Here is a 23,791-nt window from a genome sequence, read left to right on the forward strand (position 1 = left end):
AGTAATGATGTCACTGTTGTTTCTACCCTTTGATAAGCTCATGGTGGCTGCTCTAGGCCACTGATTCTCAATTATGCCCCCATCACTGGAGAGTCTCAAAGTTCTCCCAGGAGGTTACACCCCAACGGAAAATGGCCACGTATGAGAATTTGCCAACGTACACTGATGGGACGTGTGTACATGTGGACGTTGTGAAGGCACAGCAAGGTCTAGAATCACTGCTCAGGATCACTGATTTACCTCTAATCCCCTCAGTTACCAGTCTGGCTCAAACACTGATAAAGCTCTTACACGACAGCAGATATAAGGGCAGCCTGAGGATTGTGTGGGTTTTTTTGCAGGAGAAAAAACACATGACACTTAAGAAAAGTGCCTTCAAATCTGGATCGTTAGCATTTGTAATTCACTTCCGAATTACCTGGACTGTACCAAGGTAAGTTCCCCAGGTACACGCTAATCTTAAAAATTGGGACAGTTTCTTTCTAGCATACGTCTTAGGATCTTGGGAGATTTAAATATACGTTTTTCTCTTTTGTCTCCTATGACACCTTCCCTCCTGCATGGGTTCTCCTGTGGGCACTGAAGTGGGAGCTGTTGTTGAAATCTTTGCCACACTCCATACACTTGTAGGGTTTCTCCCCAGTGTGGATTCTCTGGTGAATAATAAGACTGGAGCTCTGGTTAAAGCATTTCCCACACTCTCTGCACTTATAAGGTTTCTCTCCTGTGTGGATTCTCTGGTGGGTAATGAGGTTGGAACGGTCACGGAAGAACTTCCCACACTCGAGGCATCTGTAGGGCTTCTCTCCTGTGTGCACCCTCTGGTGTGTGATGAGCTTGGAACGCTCCCCGAAGCATTTCCCACAGTCCGCACACTCATACGGCTTCTCCCCAGTGTGGGTTCGCTGGTGGTTGGCCAGAGTGGAGCTCTTACTGAAGCTTTTCCCACATTCGGTACATCCATATGGTTTCTCTCCCGTGTGGATTCTTTGGTGACTGATGAGGGCAGAACTCTTGGAGAAGCTTCTTCCACATTCGGAACACTGATAAAGTTTATCCCCTGAGTTGGTGCTTTGCAGTCCAGGAGAATTCAAGTTCTTACTGGCACTCTGAGTTTGTTCCAGAGATGTCTCCTCTGCTGAGTTCCTCCAGTGAGCACTAAAGGATGGGCTCTGGCCAGAGTTTTTCCCAGGCTCACCACAGTGATCAGCATTTCCTCCCAAGTGGATTCTCTGATGTTTCAGAAGGTTTGAGCTCTGGGTGAAGCCTTCCCAACATTCCCCACATTTATAGGGTTTCACCCTCGTGTGCGTTCTCTGGTGGGTGATGAGATTGGAGTGGTCACTAAAGCTTTTCCCACATTCAAGGCATTTGTAGGGCTTCTCTCCAGTGTGGATTCTCTGATGGGTATTGAAGTTGGAGCGGTCACTAAAGCTTTTCCCACATTCAAGGCATTTGTAGGGCCTCTCACCTGTGTGTATCCGCTGGTGGGCGATTAACTGCGAATTCCGGCTGAACCTTTTCACACACGTGTCACACTTGAAGGGTTTCTCTGCAAGGTACAGGCCTTGATGATCGATGAGTTTTTCTAAGTCCTCTTCAGAAGAACATTCTTCCCACTGATCCTGGGATGGATTTCCCCACTGCCCTTTACCTTCGTTTTCATTTTCACTGTCTTCCCCCCAATCATGAGGGTAGCAATCATCCTCTGCAGTACACTTTGATAAGGCTCCAGGCAAATCTTCAAAAATGTCTTGCTCTGAAATCTGGTCTTCATCCTCATGCCTCATTTCAAAACCTGAAAGAATGGACAGAAATGCATTCATTAGTTAGTGTCTATTTATACATATGGATCTTGTGTCTTGTGAATTTGGCTAACATGAATTTGTACTTATATTTTATATCTCACAGCTTATAAATGTGACTAACATGAAATTGATCAAGTTTCAGCGCACACATGCATTTCTGACCTGTAAAGCTTAGGAACAGAGTTTGGGACATGCTAACTCCACCAAGGGAGCCGTAAGCCCCAGCCCAAGCAGCCAGCTGTCAGTCTCCCTGGCCAGCTACCCTATCCCACTACTGAACAATGAACACTTTCTTCTGGTACATTCAGTACGGCCTATGTCATATGAGATTGAATAAACTCTATAACTTCCCAGATGAATCCAAGTAAAATCTAGACTGACTACTTTTCTTATTTAGGGGATTACACTAAGCTAGAGACTGGATAATCTCAGCGAAGCACAAATCCTTAACTTATTCAATTTCATTCTCTCTTTTAGTTCAGAGAAAAGAAATGTGCCTGGCTTCCACACTCTCTCTGCATGCTTGCAGATTTTGTGGACATCTAATTACTCCAAGCTTACCAGTGTCTGGGGTTTTAGGACCTGGGGTTGGAGATCTGATGGCATCTTCACCTGCCATTTCATCCCAGGCCTCCTGGTTGACAACCTGGATACCACTCTCCCCAGAAGTAGGAAGACCCACTGCCTCCTTGCTGGTCCCCATGTCTCTAACCGCAGTCCGAGCCCTCATCAGCGAGTCCAGCTCCTCATAGAAGGGGCAGGTCCCAGGTGGGTGGCTGCTCTTGGCTTTTCGGTAGCTTCGAAGGAGGTTTTTGAATCTGTAGCGACACTGCTCCAGGGTCCGCAGGAAGCCCTGTGCACACAGCCGCTCTGCAATGGCCCGGTACACCTGGCTGTTCTGGTGACAAGTGCGAAGCTTCTCAGAGAATGGGGACTCACTGAGAATGGTCAGGAAGGCCTTGGTCTCCTCGTAGCCCCAGTGCACACCTGCTGTCAGGAGTGAAGAGTTCAGAATTGAGAGACTTGATGAGATTTGCCTAGGTCATCGGGGATTGGGGTCACCTGCCCTGCTAAACACCTAGGCACTTTGGAAATCGTCCAGGTGCCTGGCACACCAGCAAAGAATATACCCTTGTTTCTCAAGGCTGTGCCAGGGCTTCCCATCCCCACCACCTTCTAAGAGACTCTATTAACATTTAAGAGTCTTGGCTAAAGGGGAGGATTTAAGTGGCCATATTATACCAGTTGACCCACGTTCCTGGCTTCAGCTGATTGGTTCAGGGAAAGGCCTGTAACTGAGATACAAGACACTGTCTCTGTACCCATTCAATACATGTGCTCTACTTTATTTATTTATTTATTGGGGGTTTTTTTGGTTTTTAAAAATTTTATTTATTTTTTTATACACCAGATTCTTATTAGTTATCCATTTTATACATATTAGTGTATACATGTCAATCCCAATCTCCCAATTCATCCCACCACCACCCCCCAACACCACCACTTTCCCCTCTTGGTGTCCATACGTTTGTTCTCTGCATCTGCGTCTCAATTTTTGCCCTGCAAACCAGTTCATCTGTACCATTTTTCTAGGTTCCACATATATGCATTAATATACCATATTTGTTTTTCTCTTTCTGACTTACTTCACTCTGTATGACAGTCTCTAGATCCATCTATATCTCTACAAATGACCCAATTTCATTCCTATTTATGGTTGAGTAATATTCCATTGTATATATGTACCACATCTTCTTTACTCCTTCACTGTAGATGGGCATTTAGGTTGCTTCCATGTCCTGGCTATTGTAAATAGTGTTGCAATGAACATTGGGGTGCATGTGTCTTTTTGAATTATGGTTTTCTCTGGGTATATGCCCAGTAGTGGGATTGCTGGGTCATATGGTAATTCCATTTTTAGTTTTTTAAGGAACCTCCATACTGTTCTCCATAGTGGCTGTATCAATTTATATTCCCACCAACAGGGCAAGAGGGTTCCCTTTTCTCCATATCCTTTCCAGCATTTGTTGTTTGTAGATTTTCTGATGATGCCCATTCTAACTGGTGTGAGGTGATACCTCATTGTAGTTTTGATTTGCATTTCCCTAATAATCAGTGATGTTGAGCAGCTTTTCCTGTGCTTCTTGGCCATCTGTATGTCTTCTTTGGAGAAATGTCTATTTAGATCTTCTGCCCATTTTTGGATTGGGTTGTTTGTTTTTTTAATATTGAGCTGAATGAACTGTTTATATATTTTGGAGATTAATCCTTTGTCCATTGATTCATTTGCAAATATTTTCTCCCATTCTGAGGGCTGTCTTTTCATCTTGTATGTAGTATCCTTTGCTTTGCAAAAACTTTTAACTTTCATTAGGTCCCATCTGTTTATTTTTGGTTTTATTTCCATTATTCTAGGAGATGGATGAAAAAAGATCTTGCTGTGATTTATGTCAAAGAGTGTTCTTCCTATGCTTTCCTCTAAGAGTTTTATAGTGTCCGGTCTTACAATTAGGTCTCTAATCCATATTGAGTTTATTTTTGTGTATGGTGTTAGGGAGTGTTCTAATTTCATTCTTTTACATGTAACCGTACAGTTTTCCCAGCAACACTCACTGAAAAGACTGTCTTTTCGCCATTGTATACCCTTGCCTCCTTTGTCATATTTTAGTTGACCACAGGTGCATGGTTTTATCCCTGGGCTTTCTATCCTGTTCTATTGATCTATATTTCTGTTTTTTGTGCCAGTACCATATTGTCTTGATTACTGTAGCTTTGTTGTATAGTCTGAAGTCCAAGAGCCTGATTCCTCCAGCTCCGTTTTTTTCCTCCAAGACCGCTTTGGCTATTCAGGGTCTTTTGTGTCTCCATACAAATTTTAAGAGTTTTTGTTCTAGTTCTGTAAAAAATGCCCTTGGTAATTTGATAGGGATTGCATTGAATCTGTAGATTGATTTGAGTAGTATAGTCATTTTCACAATACTGATTCTTCCAATCCAAGAACATGGCATATCTCTCCGTCTGTTTGTATCATCTTTAATTTCTTTCAACAGTGTCTTATAGTTTTCTGTATACAGGTCTTTTGTCTCCCTAGGTAGGTTTATTCCTAGGTATTTTCTTCTTTTTGTTACAGTTGTAAATGGGAGTGCTTCCTTAATTTCTCTTTCACATTTTTCGTCATTAGTGTACAGGAATGCAAGAGATTTTCCTGCATTAATTTTGTATCCTGCTACTTTACCAAATTCATTGATTAGCTCTAGTAGTTTTCTGGTGGCATCTTTAGGATTCTCTAGGTATAGTATCATGTCATCTGCAAACAGTGACAGTTTTACTTCTTCCTTTCCAATTTGTATTCCTTTTATTTCTTTTTCTTCTCTGATTGCAATGGCTAAGACTTCCAAAACTATGTTGAATAACAGTGGCAAGAGTGGACATCCTTGTCTTGTTCCTGATCTTAGAGGAAATGTTTTCAGTTTTTCACCATTGAGAATGAAGTTTGCTGTAGGTTTGTCGTATATGGCCTTTATTATGTTGAGGTAGGTTCCCTCTATGCCCACTTTCTGGAGAATTTTTATTATAAATCGGTGTTGAATTTTGTCAAAAGCTTTTTCTGCATCTATTAAGATGATCATACGGTTTTTCTTTTCCAATTTGTTAATGTGGTGTATCACATTGATTGATTTGCATATATTGAAGAATCCATGCATCCCTGGGATAAATCCCACTTGATCATGGTGTATGATCCTTTTAATGTGTTGTTGGATTCTGTTTGCTAGTATTCTGTTTGCTAGTTGAGGATTTTTGCATCTATATTCATCAGTGATTTTGGTCTGTAATTTTCTTTATTTGTGATATCTTTCTCTGGTTTTGGCATCAGGGTGATGGTGGCCTCATAGAATGAGTTTGGGAGTGTTCCTTCCTCTGCAATTTTTTGGAAGAGTTTGAGAAGGATGGGTGTTAGCTCTTCTCTAAATGTTTGACGGAATTCACCTGTGAAGCCATCTGGTCCTGGACTTTGGTTTGTTGTAAGGTTTTTAATAACAGGTTTAATTTCATTACTTGTGATTGGTCTGTTCATATTTTCTATTTCTTCCTGGTTCAGTCTTGGAAGGTTATACCCTTCTAAGAATTTTGTCCATTTCTTCCAGGTTGTCCATTTTATTGGCATAGAGTTGCTTGTAGTAATCTCTTAGGATGCTTTGTATTTCTGTGGTGTCTGTTGTAACTCCTCTTTTTTCATTTCTAATTTTAATGATTTGAGTCCTCTCGCTCTTTTTCTTGATGAGTCTGACTAATGGTTTATCAATTTTGTTTTTCTTCTCAAAGAACCAGCTTTTAGTTTTATTAATCTTTGCTATTGTTTTCTTGGTTTCTATTTCATTTATTTCTGTTCTGATCTTTATGATTTCTTTCCTTCTGCTAACTTTGGGTTTTGTTTGTTCTTCTTTCTCTAGTTCTTTAGGTGGAAGGTTAGATTGTTTATTTGAGATGTTTGCTGACTCTTGAGGTAGGATTGTATTGCTATAAACTTCCCTCTTAGAACTGCTTTTGCTGCATCACATAGGTTTTGGATTGTCGTATTTTCATTGTCATTTGTTTCTAGGTATTTTTTGATTTCCTCTTTGATTTCTTGGTTATTTAGTAACGTATTGTTTAGCCTTCATCCATTTGTGTTTTTTATGTTTATTTCCCTTAATTGATTTCTGATCTCATAACGTTGTGGTCAGAAAAGATGCCTGATATGATTTCAATTTTCTTACATTTACTGAGGCTTGATTTGTGACCCAAGATGTGATCAATCCTGGAGAATGTTCCATGTGCACTTGAGAAGAAAGTGTAATCTGCTGTTTTTGGATGCAATGTCCTATTAATATCAATTAAATCTATCTGGTCTATTGCGTCATTTAAAGCTCTTGTTTCCTTATTAATTTTTTGTTTGGATGATCTGTCCATTGGTGTAAGTGAGGTGTTAAATTCCCCCACTATTATTGTGTTATTGTCAATTTCCTGTTTTATAGCTGTTAGCAGTTGCCTTATGTATTGAGGTGCTCCAATGTTGGGTGCATTTATATTTATAATTTTTATATCTTCTTCTTGGATTGATCCCTTGATCATTATGTAGTGTCCTTCTTTGTCTCTTGTAACATTCTTTACTTTAAAGTCTATTTTGTCTGATACGAGTATTGCCACTCCAGCTTTCTTTGGATTTCCATTTGCATGGAATATCTTTTTCCCATCCCCTCACTTTCAGTCTGTATGTGTCCCTAGGTCTGAAATGGGTCATTGGTAGACAGCATGTATATGGGTCTTGTTTTTGTATCCATTCAGCGAGCCTGTGTCTTTTGGTGGGAGCATTTAATCCATTCATGCTTAAGGTAATTATCGATATGTATGTTCCTATTACCATTTTCATAATTGTTTGGGGTTTGTTTTTATAGGCCCTTTTCTTCTCTTGTGTTTCCCACTTAGAGAAGTTCATTTAGCATTTGTTGTAGAGCTGGTTTGGTGGTGCTGAATTCTCTTAGCTTTCACTTGTCTGTAAAGCTTTTGATTCTTAGCTTTTGCTTGTCTGTAAAGCTTTTGATTTCTCCATCGAATCTGAATGAGATCCTTGCCAGGTAGAGTAATCTTGGTTCTAAGTTCTTCCCTTTCATCACTTTAAGAATGTCATGCCACTCCCTTCTGGCTTTTAGAGTTTCTGCTGAAAAATCAGCTGTTAACTTTATGGGAGTTCCCTTGTATGTTATTTGTCGTTTTTCCCTTGCTGCTTTCAATAATTTTTCTTTGTCTTTAATTTTTGCCAATTTGATTACTATGTGTCTTGGCATGTTTCTCCTTGGGTTTATCCTGTATGGGACTCTCTGCGTTTCCTAGACTTGGGGGGCTATTTCCCTTCCCATGTTAGGGAAGTTTTTGAGTATAATCTCTTCAAATATTTTCTCGGGTCCTTTCTCTCTCTCTTCTCCTTCTGGGACCCCTATAATGTGAATGTTGTTGTGTTTAATGTCCCAGAGGTCTCTTAGGCTGTCTTCATTTCTTTTCATTCTTTTTTCTTTATTCTGTTCCACAGCAGTGAATTCCACCACTCTGTCTTCCAAGTCACTTATCCGTTCTTCTGCCTCAGTTATTCTGCTACTGGTTCCTCCTAGTGTATTTTTCATTTCAGTTTTTGTATTGTTCATCTCTGTTTGTTTGTTCTTTAATTTTTCTAGGTCTTTGTTAAACATTTCTTGCATCTTCTCGATCTTTGCCTCCATTCTTTTTCCGAGGTCCTGGATCATCTTCACTATCATTAGTATGAATTCTTTTTCTGGAAGGTTGCCCATTTCCACTTCATTTAGTTGTTTTTCTCGGGTTTTATCTGGTTCCTTCATCTGGTACATAACCCTCTGTCTTTTCATCTTGTCTATCTTTCTATGAATGTGGTCTTTGTTCCACAGGCTGAAGGACTGTAGTTCTTCTTGCTTCTGTTTTCTGCCCGCTGGTGGATTAGGCTATCTAAGAGGCTTGTATAAGTTTACTCTCTACTTACTTTATGAATTGCCTTTTTAACAAACATGGGAACTGAGAATCCCTAAAGACATAAGTGGACTCCAGATAATCTTACAATAGAGTCCAATTGAGATCCCTTTCCTCTTTCGTGGAAGAAGGAAAAGGAGGTGGTCTATTTTCATTTCCTCTGCATCTAAATGATGCAGCCAGGGAGGCAGCATCGTGGAGGGAAAACCAAATAAAATCGGAGGTGGGATCCCTGGGCTCTGGTCTCGACACTTCACAGCTTGGGCTTCTGTATTTCCAGTTTTACAGGGACTGGGTGTTTCCCTAGCATCAGTTGTTCAAGTATATACTGTCATGATTTCTGCTCTATCTATTAAATATTTCACTCAACATCTTTCTTTGCCTAAATTTACTATTTGTGAAATCACCTGTTGATGTGCTCATACACATTAAAATTAAAAGTTCACTCAGGTAACACTTATGATCATCCCCATACTACCAGTGACACACTCTGGGAAATACTGAATTAGCTCTTTAAGGTCGCTTAAGGTTTTAAAAGTGTTTGCTTCTTTTTGCACAGCAAAGTAAACCACTAACAAAAGGAAAAGACAAACTACTGAATGTGAGAAAATATTTGCAAATGATATGACCAATAAGGGATTAATATCCAACATATACAAAAAAGCATAGGTCAAAATAGCAAACAATTTAAAAAATGTGCAGAAGAACTGAATAGATATTTTTCCAAAGAAGAAATGCAGGTGGCCAACATGCACATGAAAAGATGCTCAATATCGCTAATCATCAGGGAAATGCAAATCAAAGCTATAATGAGATATCACCTCGCACCTGTCAGAATGGCTGGTATCAAATAGTCTACAAATAACAAATATTGGCGAGGATGTGGAAATAAGGGAACCCTAGTGTACACTGTTTGTGGGAATGTAGATTGGTGCAGCCACTGTGGAAAACAGTACGGAGGTGTCTCAAAAAACTAAAAATAGAACTACCATGTGACCCAGCAATTCCACTCCTGGGTATATATCCAAAAAAACAAAGAAACTAATTTGAAAAGATACATACACCCCAATACTCATAGCAGAACTATTTATAATTGCAAAGACATGGAAACGACCTAAATGTCTGTCAACAGATGAATGGGTAAAGAAGATGTGGAATATATATATACAATGGAATACTATTCAGCCATAAAAATGAACAAAATTTTGCCATTTGCAGCAATGTGAATGGATTTGGAGAGCATTATGCTAAGTGAAATAAGTTCAGACAGAGAAAGATAAATACTGTATGTTATCACTTATATGTGGAATCTAAAAAATAGAACAAACTGGTGAATATAACAAAAAAGAAGCAGACTCACAGATATAAGAGAGCAAACTAGTAGTTACCGGTGGGGAGGGGCAAATATAGGGGTGGGGAATGGGAGGTACGAACTATTAGGCGTAAGATAAGCTCAAGGATGTATTGCACAACATGGGGAATATAGCCAATAATTTTGTAATAACTTTAAATGGAAAGTAACCTTTAAAAATTGTAAAAAAATTTAAAAAAAAATTTAAGTGTTTGCTTCTATAACTAAGAAAACTCAAACAAGCAGAACTGATCATAGGAGAGAGAACAGGAGCTTGAGGATGACCTACTCTAGCAGCATCACTCCAGACTGTGCCCTGAACTACAGAGCAGAGGTTTGGTTGGTGAGAGGGTTGGAATTTGGATCCGATTAAGCCCCAATGTTCTTACCAATACGACTCTGGAGCAGAGCTGGGCCCCCTGGAATCCTGGGTCTGTGGACGAACTCTTCAGTGGCCAGGTGACTGTCATCACCATTACAGTCGTCCGTTGTTTCCTCAGGCTCCCAGCCGCCTTCCTCCTGCTCATCCACCTCCATGTCACTGTCCCCCAGCCTGGGGAGAGCCACAGCCTCTCCTGGGCCATCTGAGGCTCTGATGGCCGTCCGAGCCCTCACCAGGGCCTCCAGCTCCTCATAGAAGGGGCAGGTCCCCGGCGGGTGGCTGCTCTTGGCTTTCCGGTAATTCCGTAGGAGATTTTTGACTCTGTAGCGACACTGCTCCAGGGTCCGCAGGAAGCCCTGTGCCCTCAGCCGCTCTGCAATGGCCCGGTACACCTGGCGGTTCTGGTGACAAGTCCGGAGTTTTTCAGAAAAAGGAGACTCACTCAAAATTGCCAGGAAAGTCTTAGTCTCCTCATAGCTCCAGTGCACACCTGATACTTTCACATCCTCCACGTCCCACTGATATCGTTCTTCCCAGGCCTTGGAATCCCTCCAGGCCAATGCCTGAGCTGGTTTTGTCTGCTCAGTATCCCAGCTGTAATCTTCAGGGTTCTTTTGTCCAGAATTTACAAATCTTGGACCCCAAAATTCTGGTCCTTGCTCTTGCTGGGAGATGATGGTCGGTTTTGAAACTGGAACTCCTATACAAAAGGAAGAAGAGACATGATTAAGTAGAAATGATCTGTTGAGCAAGGCATTTGTCTAAGAAGTCCTTGAAACATTTGCCTGCAAGAAACTAAAGAGAAATTCCCAAGCTAATCCCTTAAGAGGTCTGGAAAGAAAGGAAGAGGTAACTAGAGGTAATCTCATCAGAAATATATTGACCTGTATGCTTTGTTCATTTGCTTTTTGGTTGGTGTTATGAAATACATCATGCAAAAGAGTGACTGTTACTGGTTCACAGATGGGCACATGCCCTAAATTAGTCAAATCAGAATAAATTTACCAGTTGGAGGAAAGGTTATGTGTGGTGTGAGTCTCTCTTGCTAGGAACTTGAGGTCTCAAATGCCATTGGCATCTACCTTTTGCCTATGACAAAAAATACCTTTAAGATGAAGCTGACACAAAGAATGGCAGAGCAGACAGAAAGAAAGAACCCAGGTCCGCTGTGAAGTTGCTGAGCCAATTTGTACTGTGGTTGGAGCATACCCTCCTCTGGACTTCCAATACTGTGAGAAAATAAATTTCCATATTTCTCAAAACACTTAGCTGTGTTTAAAGGACAAATGTCCCAATAGCTCCCAACCACAGCAAATAGGAAGGCTTTAATTAAAATAGATATTTGAAGAAAACTAGATGAAAGAGTTTAGAGCTAAAAGAGGCTTAAGGATTCTGTAGTTCAGCATTTCCCAAAGGTTGTTCCTTTGAACACTATTTTCCCCAGATATCATGTGTAAAAAGGGCACACTTTTCATCATGTGTAAAAAGGATACACTGCCCAGCAAGTAGCCAACAGCTCCTAGTGTCTTACTTTACTGCCGTGAGTCAGACCTGCCACTGTCTCTCCACCTTATCCCACTCTCACGTCTAACTCTCCTCTTACTGATCCCAGGCTCCATGGGGAAATGTTCATTATTGTTTGACTTCCTGTGAAAATGTGCCTAGAGAGAAAGGGGTCTGTGCTGGTCATAAGGGCTTCAAGTATTTTGAGCCCTGTGATATTTATTTCTCATTGTGGTTTAAACACGTCAGTCTCCTGGGCTTAGTTCACTTGACTCTGCCCCGAGAGATGGACCTTGTTTGATGCTGAAAAGACTGGGTTTCTGGGCCAGCAGGCTGGGTGCAGCCCTGGGACGGTGGTGAATGTACTGAGGAAATAAAAGATAATGAGCGCTGAGAGGGCAGGCTCTTGGCAGCCAGCCTGCCGGCCCAGAAAACCACGCCCCACACCCCGTCCCTGCTGCCACAGTGCTGGCCACAAAGAGCACGTCTTCCCCCTAGGTCTGAAATTCCAGAGACTTCACAGAGCCATGAGTCTTAGGGAGTGATGAAACACTCCTTGGGAACTGAGTGTACTGGAAACCCGAGCGTATCTTATCCAGAGGGCACTGTTTCCTTACCCAGGGGCAGGCCGTTCCCACAGCTGTCTCCTGGGGGGTCCTTGCAGAACTCCTTCTCAGCGTGTCTGCCGGGACCCAGGGCTTCCTGCGGGATGTACAACAGAAGGACGTCAAATGTCACTGACCCTTCAAAACAGCCTGGGAGTCCCACCAGGCCCCAGGAAATATAATGGACACAGCGACACCATGTGTGAGGCTAGCATCCTAAGGAGCAGCTTGACCCAGGAGAGGCCCAGTGGACGGGGGATGAGGGGCAGAGGCTCGCACCCTGCACCCGACAGCAGGGCAGAGAGAGAAGAGAGGAGCAGGGCAAGGGCACAGGAGAAGTAATGACAGGAAAGGAGGAACAAACAGCAGCTTACCTGAGACTCCACTGTCACCTCCCAATCTCCAATGCTTCCCATCTTTGGTAGAGTAGGGACTCGGGGAGTGAGGACAGCTGAGGAGGAGAAAATATCTCTGAAACCCAAGCTCTGGTTCTCAAAAAACCACCTCCCTCTCAGGTCCAGCTTTCCTAAACCCTTGCTTGGATCAAACTGAGACTATTCCTGTAGCCAGCACAGACTTCCACTTTCTTTCCCTCTAGAGTATCTAGCTCCTAAGCTGCCATGTGTGAGATGTCAGCCCTGAACTCCTACGATCACCAGCCTGCCCCAGGCCCAGCCTGAACCTGCTACATGATTCAGCTACAGTGGGGTATGCTAACACCATTGGGAGCTTCATCTTCTTACTTCTCAGGGTGTCCATCAGACACTACTGTCCCTGACTCTTGGTACTCACCACTCTCTTTCAAGGGCTGTAGTGCCATCTTGGTGTCTAGACGCTTGGGTAGGTCAGGACATGGATTCTTCACCCACTGCTTCTGGGACTGTCCCTCGGGCCAGTGATCTGCTGTCCACAGCTGGAAGCTCTGAGATTCCTTCACTGTCTTTAAGGACCTGGTCTCTTCTGCACACAGTTCCAGTTCCTACACACAGACAGCCAAAATTCCCAACCGTAAGTTCAATAACTGGTAGGGCAGGGCATGTTCTTTTGAGTACAGCTGTGGTTCAGAGGTTAACAGGCTCTTTTTAAAAACCAAAGATGGCTTAACGTTTGACGACAAAGCCATCAAACTAATTTCAGTAAACATACCAGCATTTATACCACCAAATGAGTACCTTCTATTCAACACAGAAAGGCTATGCAAGTGTCTAAATGAGGCCACTATTACTCAAAACATTTTTGAATCATAACAAGATAAATTATGTAAAATTTTTGTGACATTAAAAAAAAAGATAAAAGTTAACCAGGTATATGTTAAAAGGCAAAAGGAAGCATAAAAGCAGATACAACTATAACTCTAAATGTAATTGCTCTAAATATTCCTGCTGAAAGGCAAAGAAAATTCAAAGAATTGTTGATGGAATCTTAAAATGAAATGAAAGAATGTGCTGTTTCAGAAAGGCACATCTGATCTCAAAACAGAAAGATACGCAGAGATAAGGCACTGTAACTCAAAAAGAAAACAGAAGTGGCAATTTTAATTTCAATGTAGAAGTTTAGGCAAAAAAGTACTCAGAGATATGGAGAATATACATATAATAAAAGGAAATAATGAATTAAGAGATAACATTACCCAATTCAGCTCTATCAATCATAAAGCTAATTTCTTATCTCTCTCTCAATTGGTTCCAAATTCAGAGGTAGTGGTTGAGATGTTATTTCCTGGCCCTAAAACCCCAACAGTAGAACAATCTCATTGTGTCACAGAAACACCTAACTTTAAAAAAAGTATTACAATTTTTTCAATAGGCATTTTCAATACTCACATCGTTCAAAAATAGAAAATATACACAAGGATATAATCAGTGAAAATACCCCATCCCCACCTGTCTCCATTCCACCTGCCCAGTATCTTCCTGGACTCCTCACCACAGGTAAACACGGTTCTTCTGCATCCTTTCAAGTTTCTTTATATACATGCAACTGTAAATATATTTTCTTATTTTCCCCATTTTTACACAAAAGATAGCAACTATATATATATACATTGCCCTGAACCTTATTATTTTTACCCAAAATAATATCCATCTTCATCAAACTTTATTATTGAGTTTGCCAAACTTCACTCCAAAAATCTTTTGGCCAATCTGAAAACTCAAATCCACTCTCACAGAGAGGAACTTTATCTTTGAGAAGATATATAAGAATGGGCCATGACCATCAAAAGCCATTCCCAGTGAGGGGACCCAACAATGTCCTGTGTGGTTCACAGAGAGAAAACACCTGTTTATCAACATTTTAAGAAAATAATAACTTTGTGTTCAAGATAAAAATAACTTTGTTATAGTTACAATCTTATAACCCCCAGAAGTACTGTGGACTAGACTCAACAATAACCCTCACTCCCAGCCCTAGCTCCTCCAACTACTGCTACACCTAAGCAAAGATTCTCATTCTATGGATGGTCATTGTAGACACAGAAAGAAGTAGATTCAAGTGACAATCAGGAGGCAAAAATTCAGTAGGATATTGGTTGGGGTAAGGTGAATTAAGAATCCATCAAACGTGGTACATATATACAATGGAATACTACTCAGCCATAAAAAAGAATGAAATAATGCCATCTGCAGCAACATGGATGCAACTAGAGATTATCATACTAAGTGAAGTCAGTCAGAAAGAGAAAGACAAATACCATACAATATTACTTATATATGGAATCTAAAATATGACATAAATGAACCTATCTACGAAGCAGAAACAGACTCACAGACATAAAGAACAGACTTGTGGTTGCCAAAGGGAGGGGGGTCAGGGGAGAGATGGATTGGGAGTTTGGGGTCAGCAGATGCAGACTATTATATATAGAATGGAAAAACAACAAGGTCCTACGGTATAGCACAGGGAACTATATTCAGTATCCTGTGATAAACCATAATGGAAAATAATATAAAAAAGAATGTATATATATGTATAACTGAGTCACTTTGCTATAGAGCAGAAATTAACACAACATTGTAAATCAACTGTACTTCAATAAAAAAAAAAAATCCATCAAAAATGCTTGTGCACCACACTAAAACCTGCACATGGATGTGTACAGCCACTTTATTCACAACTGCCAAAACTTGGAAGCAACCAAGAGGTCCTTGATTAGGTGAATAGACAAATAAACCACGGTACATCCAGACAATGGAATATTATTCAGCACTGAGAAGAAATGAGCTATCAAGCCATGAACAGGCATGGAGGAACCTTAACGCACATTACAAATTGAAAAAAGCCAATCTGAAAAGGCTATACACTGTATGAGTCCAACTATATGACATTCTGGAAAAGGCAAAACTATGAAGATAGTAAAAAGATCTGTGGCTTTGTGGTTGCCAGAAATTAGGGGGAAAGGAGGGATGAAGAGGTGGAGCACAGATGATTTTTAGGGCAGTGAAACTATTCTGTACAATACTATAATGGTGGACACAGGCCATTATACGTTTGTCCACATCCATAGAATGTACAGCACCCAGAGTGAACCCTAACATAAACATGGTCTATATTTCTGTCTACCTACATTACTGCTGTAGGCATCCAAAGAGATCACATATGTAAAAAGATTCTGTTAAGTATAAAACACAATACAAATTAAATGTACTGTGAATATGGTACTGAGAGGCAGCTTAGAGCAGTGGTTACAAATCCTGGCTTCAGAATCAGACTGCCTGGATTCAAATCCTGCCTCTACCATCTAGTAGCCAGTGACCTTGAGCCAACTACCTTTCTCTCTCCCTTGCTTCAGTCTCCTCATGGGTAAAATTAGGCTAACGGTATCTATCTCATTTAACTGGTGATTAAATGAGATTAAATGAGTTAATACATGGAAAGCACTTAGTACAGTGCCTGGTATATGGTACTGTTCAATAAATGTCAGATGCTTGATAATATTATTATTGTGGTTTTGGCAATTATCAACCTAGCTGCAGCCCCACTACCTTGCCCGACCTGTTCCTTGGAGAACAGACTATTTGCCTCACCCGCTGTCCCGCGGCCCGCGCCTCTCGGTGCCAATCCTCCACCAGGGCCACCGCCTCCTCGCCACTCTCAGGGTGGCGCGCCTGTACCCAGACCTGGACCTCCCTGGGTAAGATAGTCAGGAACTGCTCCAGCACCAGCAACTCCAGTATCTGCTCTTTGAGGCGGATCTCCGGCCTCAGCCAGTGACAGCAGAGTGCCCAGAGCTGGCTGAAGGCCTCGTGGGGTCCCGCCGCATCCCTGTACCGGAACTGCCTGAAGCGCTGGCGGGAGGCCTCGGGGCCAGGGACAGGGTCATGGTCCTTCTCCCGGGGTTGGGAGTCTGGTCTCCACGAGTCCTCCTCCAACTTGACAATCAAGAGTTCTTCAGGCTCTGGTAGCGGGGAGGCCTGGGCCCGGGCTTCCAGGGCTACAGCCATGGTCTCTCCTGGATGCCTCCTTTCAGCTGGCCGTCCTTGTCCAGCGTCTTCCTGCATCTGTAGTGTGTCCTCAAGGGGCTCCTGGGAGAGGAAATGCTCCCCCAGCCTCTGAAGGCAGAAAGACAAGGGACAGTGTGAGCAATAGGACCAGCAGCCTCACCTTCCCCACTCCCCACACACCTTCCACTGCTCTGCGTGGGGTGGGACTGCTAAGAAACGCCCTTTCCCGTAAGCAGGAAGTTAGTCCACAATCTACCACCAAACCAGCCGCCGGCACACCTTGGAGGAAGACAGCACAGTATTAAATCCTCCAGGACACCCTAAACGCCTGAGCTGGGCATCAAGGCTGCCATGATTGGTCCCAGCCCAGCCCTCCTCCCTCTGCATGTGTCCCAAGTCTGACCTTCCCTCAAGTTGCTTTCCAAATGTTGCCCCCTCCATAAGGTCTTTCTTCCTGGGCCTTAAGCTTTCCTCTAAGAGTGCTCTCCTTGCAAAATCCCTCACTCTACACTCTCCCTTGGTCATCCCACCCACTTGCCATTTTTCACCATCTCTAAACTGATGACTCCCAAAACTCCAGCCGAGACCTGTCTCCAGGCTCCAAAGTCCAACCACCTACAAGGCATTTCCACTTGACTCTCTCTTAGGCACCTCCAACTCAATGGGTCAAAAACTGAATTCATCATTTTCTCTTGAAAACCTTTCCCTCTTCTGGAGCTCTCCATCCAGTGAAGGCACCACCTTCCATCAAGGTACCCATGCCAGAAACGTGGTCATCATATTTTTCCAAATTTCCCACATCCATTCATCACCAAGCTGGGTCTTCTTGGCCTTCTCAGCATCTCCATCCCCAGCCAGTGTCACCTCCTTGTCCAAAAAAACATCATGCTTTCACTTGATCAGCCCCCTAACTCATGTCCCTGCCTTCACTCCCCTGATTCATTCTTCACACAACCAGATGAGATCAAAATCTGACCATGTCACTTCCCTGCTAAACACCCTCCACTGGCCTCCCATTGCCCTCAGGATAAAGGGCAAGCCTTGCCCAAGTCTCCACCTCCTCTCTTGACCACGCTCCCACTTGGCAGGGTGTTTCAGGCACGGCTCGTGGCTCCTGCAACGGGCTGCCCTCTGAACCCTCCCACACGCCACCGTCTCCTTTGGGAACAGTCTCGTCCCTTCCTTCATGCAGCTGTTAGCTGAAATTGTACTTTTTCCAAGCAGCCCTCCCTGTGCCCTGAAACAAGATTCAGTCCTCAGCCACATGCTCCCATGCCACCTCAGGTGTTCTCTACCATTACCCTCATCATACTTTATTGTAATTATCTTACCCACTAGATCGTACGCTTCCTACGGGACCTAGCACAGCACTCAGCACACAGAGGAAGCACTCAGTAACAGTGAAATAATGGCCAACTGATAACGGCGATGCGTCATGAAGCAAGGATTATAATTAATCACTTTCTAGATTAAAAAACAGAGAATGACCTTCTTGCTGATGTCAAAAGGAATTCTTTTCTCCTCTTTATTTCCATCTCTGTGACACTTCCCATGTTCTACATTGTACTAGAGGGCTGTGTGTACACATGTGTGTCCCCAGAAAGATTACAGCCTCACTGAGGGCAAGGAATATAGCTCAGTCTTTTTTTTCACACCCCTCCCCTCCGCCACCCCACAATAAGCAAGGTGCAGTAAACACAGGAGGCTCTCAGTAAACGCTTGTTGAGTGAATGCCTGGGGGTTGCTTCTTTTACACAATGAAGGCTCTGAGGACACTCACGCTGGGTTATCTGGAAAAATGAGCTCTCTGCGTCACTCCCAACAGATATAGATAACATTAAAAACACCCACTCACAGGAGGCTACTAGCTGCTTCCAAGTGGGAATGACACAGCTGAATTGAGAATGGAGGGAGGGTGATATTTCGATTTTAGGCCATCTGACTGGACTGTCTGCAAACAGGCAAGGGTGATGAAAAATAAAGGCTTGTCCTAAGGACCTCCACACACATAGGGAGAGGCTAGGAACACAACTCATGACCACCTGGCAACTTCCTGCTTGTCCTTCAGCTACCAGCTCAACGTCACCTCACCTGTTAAGAGTTTCTTGACATGCCCTTGTCATGCCCAGCTCCCATCCCCACTCTCCAAAAATCACCTCCCCTCATCCTGTGTGCCCAAAGCACTTGGCACGTACCTCTAACATAGGTGTTACCTGACACTATTGTAGTTACCTGTTCTTACATCTGATAGTCCCATTAGATTGTATTGCTAGAGCCACTACTGTATCTTACCCATTTCTGCATCCACAGTGCCCAACCCAGTATCTGATAAATAGCAGGGCCATCGGAAATTTTGGCTTTTATTAAAATGGTAAATCGGATACATCAAAAGCCTAATGGGCTATGGAAGGTCCATAACTTACATTGAGCTAAAGAATTAACCTTTCATGAAATTTCTTTTTTAACCACACCTTAATCATGCACCAGTCCAAACACATTTGCATCACTGTCTCACATGAAGACTAATTCGCCCGTCATCTGCAGAGTCCCACTATGGACCCTGCACTGTACTGGGAGCTAAAGCGCCAACAGTGAGTAAGACAAACAGTCTCCACCTTCATCAAAGTTACAGTCTAATGAGAGAGACAGTCAAGAAAGCAAGCAAAGAGGTGTATGCTCCAGCACAGAGTGGACACTAACAAAAACAGGCGATTAGTAGCCCCACCAGGCCCAAAGAGTCTCAGATAATAGGCATTTTCTTCTGGGAATACTTGAAAGTTGCAAAGGTCAGTTTCAAATACAATCTGAAAGATTTTTCTGCTACTCTCTTAGACAAATATGAATAGCAGTCTAGCCACAGAGGGAGGTCAACACAGTCAGCAAAGCAGACTTCACACAGAGCTGACAGAGGAAAAATGGACAACGGCATTCCTCAGTCCTGAGACTACCAGAAATATGGGGGCTCACGAGGATCAGCAACCTCAAAGAGTATCCATTTATTGAGTGCCCACGGGGTGCCAGGCTTGGTGCTAAGTGTTCTACATTCATGATCTCACTGAATCTTCCAGGCAAGCAGCTGAGGAGTCATTAGTGTTGAGCTGACTTACACTGATCTGTAACTTACACATACTAAATTACGTACAAACACCAGAAAGAGAAGGAAAGGACATAATTTAAATAGTGCAGCCAGTTCCATTCACTATGTGTCTATTCCAGAGCACGTGGTGATGATACCCATGACTCTGCTGGTCCCCAGATTGAATCAGCTCCCTCCAGCCTCTTTCCACTGAGAGTGAGCAGAGTGTCTTTCATACATTGTGGTCACTAAACACAAGCCAGCTCTTTCATCTAACGTTCAACCAATAAACCCCAGCTGTGCTATTAGCTTATTAAAAGACGGCACGTTGGTTTCTAAATGGCTCCTAGCCAAAGGATTTTCAAGCTGACTGTGATTTTTGGCTAAATGTGATTTTCACCTTCTGTGCTGACGTTAGAATATGATTAGCCCGTAAGGTATGACTTCACTACGTCCCCAATTCACATATAGGGAACTGAGCTTCTATGAAGAAGATTCATGTGAGGTTCCACAACCAGCACGTGGTAGAGTTGGGATCTAAGCCCAGTTTTCTCCAGTCATTTTTCTTAACCATCACACAGAGCCTCCTCTAGGTTGGCCAGTATTCCAAACCCCTGAGAAGATGGTATGGAGAGTGCAAAGAACATGAAGGCAAGAGGGAGCAGATCAGGGTTCCAGTTCCACTCCTGCCTTTTACCAGCTGTGTGACTTTGCACAGGTCATGTGGCCTCGTCAGCTGCCTATCTAGACTGCAGCTAACAGCCAGACTCTACTCAGCAGCTGCCCCAGGTTCCCCAATTAGTGAGATGGGAACACAGCAAAGAAACAGGGAGACTAGAATCAACGGTTACAAATTTAAATGGCTATGGGTCAGGCAATGTAAGTGAGTACACGAGTGGAGTGGGGACTGCAGCCAACTACAGAGCACCAGGACGCACATTGGCCCAGTGTTCCCAGGCCTTCCAACTTTTCCCAGAGAAGCTAGAACTCTGCAATTCTAAATGTTGGCAACCAACTCAAAATTGTTTCAAACACCATAAGGATTAAATAGAGGATGATGGTAGGCTTCACTCAGCATGGGCTGTCACTTTGCCACCTTTCAGCTAAATGATCTCAAAGGTCTCTTCCAATAGCCAGGAAGACCTAGAAAGGGTACAGATTCCTCTCAGCAATGAGGGATCTGCCAGTAAAGCCAGGATCCCTTCATAAACCCAGGGAAGCTGAGGGGCATCCTGGCTCCTGTGGATGTGGACATGGTTAGTGGGGCGCCAGCGAACAGTGGGCTGGAATAGAAGCTCTGCCCCAGTCCCATGGGAAAGGTCAAGACTAGTCTGTGACCTGCAAAAAGAAAGAAACTGGGAGTTCCCGAAGGCTATCAAGCTCACTTGGCTGACAGTCCAGGCTACTGCTTAAAGCAGCCAGACCTTACACTTAAGGGCTTAAACCAGGGAGAGCAAATAGGTTTCATTCAAGGCACCAACTTCAGTCAACTGTGCTAAGGATTCTGAATCCCATGTGAGTATGTGTTGTGACCAATGAGTTGTGACTTCCAGACACAGGAGGGGGAGTAGCAGCACACACTCCGTGTATTTGCCACCCCTGGCTTAAACTCCCATAGGCACTGAATCAGCTTCCAGCAAAGACGGCCCTGACAGGCAGGAGAAGACTAAAGCTCACACCCATGGAAATCCACTGGACGAAGCAGTTTTCAAACCTGGTATAGCAAAGCTCACCCTGGATGGTCTTTATTGACATATTCATCAAGATTTACTGACTTATTTGATTTACATCAAGTACTTACTACTCTGGGCTGGGCAGTGGGGAAATGGAGGTGATGCAGAAACTGTTCCTGTCCTGGAGATGCACACAGTACAGTGGAAGAGACAAAAAAGGAAAAAAAAAACCCCACAGATAATTATGATCAAATGTGGTAAATGCAATAAAAGAGGTCTGTGGGAGCTGGGGTGGGGGGTGACTTGAACAAAGTAACCTTTGAGTTGGTTCTAGAACAAAGAATGGTTCTCTTAGCAGAGAATGGGGGTGGGGGTGGGGGAGTGTATTCTCAGCAGACAGACCAGCATGTATAATGGTGGAAAACCAAACAGCCTCCCCGAGATATGGGGATAACCTTGACAACACGAAGATCAGGCTGGAAAGGGAGTTCATTAAGGGTCTTGAATGTCAGGCTAAGGTGTTCAGACTTAATTCCATAGGTGATGGGAGTTAATGAAGCTTTTTAAGTAGAAGGCCAAATCTGATTTGCGTTCAATAGATCACGGTAGCTACAATGTGTTTGTCCAAACTGTGGAGGTGAAAAGGTGTAGGCTTCAGCAAAAACCCTGACAAAGAAATGTCTCAAGATACATTAAGGAAACTGAAAGATCTGAATATTCCTGGATGTGGAAGAATGCAAGAGGAATCAGAGGGCGCCTGGTAAAGTGGATGTTGGTACCATTCACTTCCATCAGGCAGAAGGAAAGAGGTGCAGGTTTGGGGAGGAACACAACAGCCAGTCCCATCCACTGAGTTCCAGAGGTCAAGACCATTAAAGAAAGTGTACGGGGGTATCAACTCTGATGTTTGTTTTAGATGAGCAGGTAGGGGCTGGAACACTATTTTTAAGGTCCGGCTTCATGCTCAGGCCCACTCACCTTCACTTCTTGTAGGGCCCCAGAATCCTCTATCCTTCCCTATAAGGTATCCAGACCCTTCCACCTTCAGAACCTCCCCCGGTCCCCTCACCTACACACCCTTCTAAGAACCTCCACTCCCAGGGCCTTCTATCTCCCTCCGCATCCCGACCCCTCTATGACCCTTTCCATCTCCGGACGCTTCATCCTCTGACCGCCCCTCACCCCCACCCCACATAAAAGCTTCCTTCTCCCCTCTCACCTTCCCCGGCCCCCCGTGACACCACCAACTCCTAAGTCTCCAGCCTAGAGCCTTGAGTCTCAGCTGCCCCCGCCCCGCCACCCAGACTCACCCACCGAGACACCCACTTCACAACAGGGCGGAAGTGTTCCAGGGCTCGCGCAGGGAATGCTGGGACGCGGAGTCCGAGCGGCGCCACCCCGGGAATGGAGCATCTGGGACTACAACTCCCAGAAGGAACAGCGGGAGCACCGGTGGGCGGCACCCACCGCTTGCGGCCTTTCAGATGCCGTCAGCCAATAGATGCGTCACTCCTCCGGGTCCCTGGCACCGGGACAAATCGGAACAGAGTCTAAGCGTGAGGGTGGGGCCTGTTGTGATCCCGGTCCTTTCCACAAGCTCCGGGGTAACATCACCGCCCAGTGGGAGGGCATTCAAGGAGAAGGGGCGGGGTGTATTGAAGGGGCGAAGCGAGAGCACGAGGCCCTGGAGAGATCAAAGCAGAAACAGTAAGGAATAAGGGAGAGAGGGTGACTAGAGGTGACCAGACTGGTGGGCGGGAGAGAGTTGAACAATTGTAGGTTCAATTTCCAGCTCACAGTTAAGCTGCGTAACTTTGGATCAATTGAGAACCTCGCTTTCTTCACCTGTGAAGTGAGGATAATAATAGCATCCATGTCGCTGGGTTTTTGTGAAGCTTACTGGGATAATACACCTAAAACATTAGCTCAGAACTTGGGTCCTAATAGCGAATATTAGCTATTATTATGTAAATCAGTTAGTATGGAACTTGGCACTTCCTGGGTGTTGGAAGAATGTTAATCGTTATTAGAATAATAATCACAACAATTTTAATATAAATGCAGTTGCTTTGTTCCGTTGTGAATACTTTGGAGTATGAGCAATCTAATAATGGGTTTGAGAATGTGGGTTTTGTAGTCAGAAACGGATTCAAATCCCAGCCCAACGACTTAATAGCTGTGTGTCCTTGAACGAATTATCGCGTCTCTTTTGTCTTCAGTTTTTTTCCTCGGTAAAATGCAGGTGATATAACAGAACCTACATTGCAGGGTATTGTGAAGATTAGATGAGTTAATGCAGGTAAAGCATGGTCTCTGAAGTCAAGGTGCTTGTGTTTGAAACGTCTTACTTTCAAATTCAGGATGTAGGCCTTTCCACTCACCAGTTGTGAAACCTTGGGCAAATTACTTAACCTCTTTATGCCTCAGTGTTCTTA

General features: G+C 43.6%; 1 protein-coding gene across 3 annotated transcripts; it reads right to left on the reverse strand.

The window, feature by feature from the left end:
* Positions 1 to 370: 370 nt before the first annotated feature.
* On the reverse strand, positions 371 to 22,700 carry ZSCAN20 (zinc finger and SCAN domain containing 20). Of its 3 annotated transcripts, none has more exons than XM_027109197.1 (8): positions 22,667 to 22,700; positions 16,191 to 16,715; positions 12,958 to 13,144; positions 12,540 to 12,616; positions 12,178 to 12,262; positions 10,065 to 10,757; positions 2,370 to 2,795; positions 371 to 1,798 (listed from the first exon to the last, which is right to left on the reverse strand). In XM_027109197.1, exons 2-8 carry the CDS (start codon positions 16,662 to 16,664, stop codon positions 540 to 542), a joined length of 3,201 nt encoding a protein of 1,066 aa, XP_026964998.1. In that variant the 5' UTR covers positions 16,665 to 16,715; positions 22,667 to 22,700; the 3' UTR covers positions 371 to 539. The 3 variants fall into 3 exon arrangements, with proteins under 3 accessions (XP_026964998.1, XP_026964997.1, XP_026964999.1); XM_027109196.1 differs by having other exon boundaries at positions 2,370 to 2,798; positions 22,667 to 22,699; XM_027109198.1 differs by lacking the exon at positions 2,370 to 2,795 and having other exon boundaries at positions 22,667 to 22,699.
* Between the last annotated feature and the right edge of the window lie 1,091 nt (positions 22,701 to 23,791).

Source organism: Aethalodelphis obliquidens, unplaced genomic scaffold (genome assembly GCF_003676395.1).
Source record: "Aethalodelphis obliquidens isolate GAN/ISIS:26980383/991018 unplaced genomic scaffold, ASM367639v1 scaffold9, whole genome shotgun sequence".
NCBI lineage: Eukaryota > Metazoa > Chordata > Mammalia > Artiodactyla > Delphinidae > Aethalodelphis > Aethalodelphis obliquidens.

Excerpts from the sequence above, each read along its gene's own strand:
- ZSCAN20 (XM_027109196.1), bottom strand. The coding sequence starts at position 16,664 with ATGCAGGAAGACGCTGGACAAGGACGGCCAGCTGAAAGGAGGCATCCA. Across the intron at positions 12,617-12,957 it reads ACAGCCCTTGAAAGAGAGTG|CTGTCCTCACTCCCCGAGTC; the intron begins GTGAGTACCAAG and ends TCTCCTCCTCAG. Across the intron at positions 12,263-12,539 it reads AGGTGACAGTGGAGTCTCAG|GAAGCCCTGGGTCCCGGCAG; the intron begins GTAAGCTGCTGT and ends TACATCCCGCAG.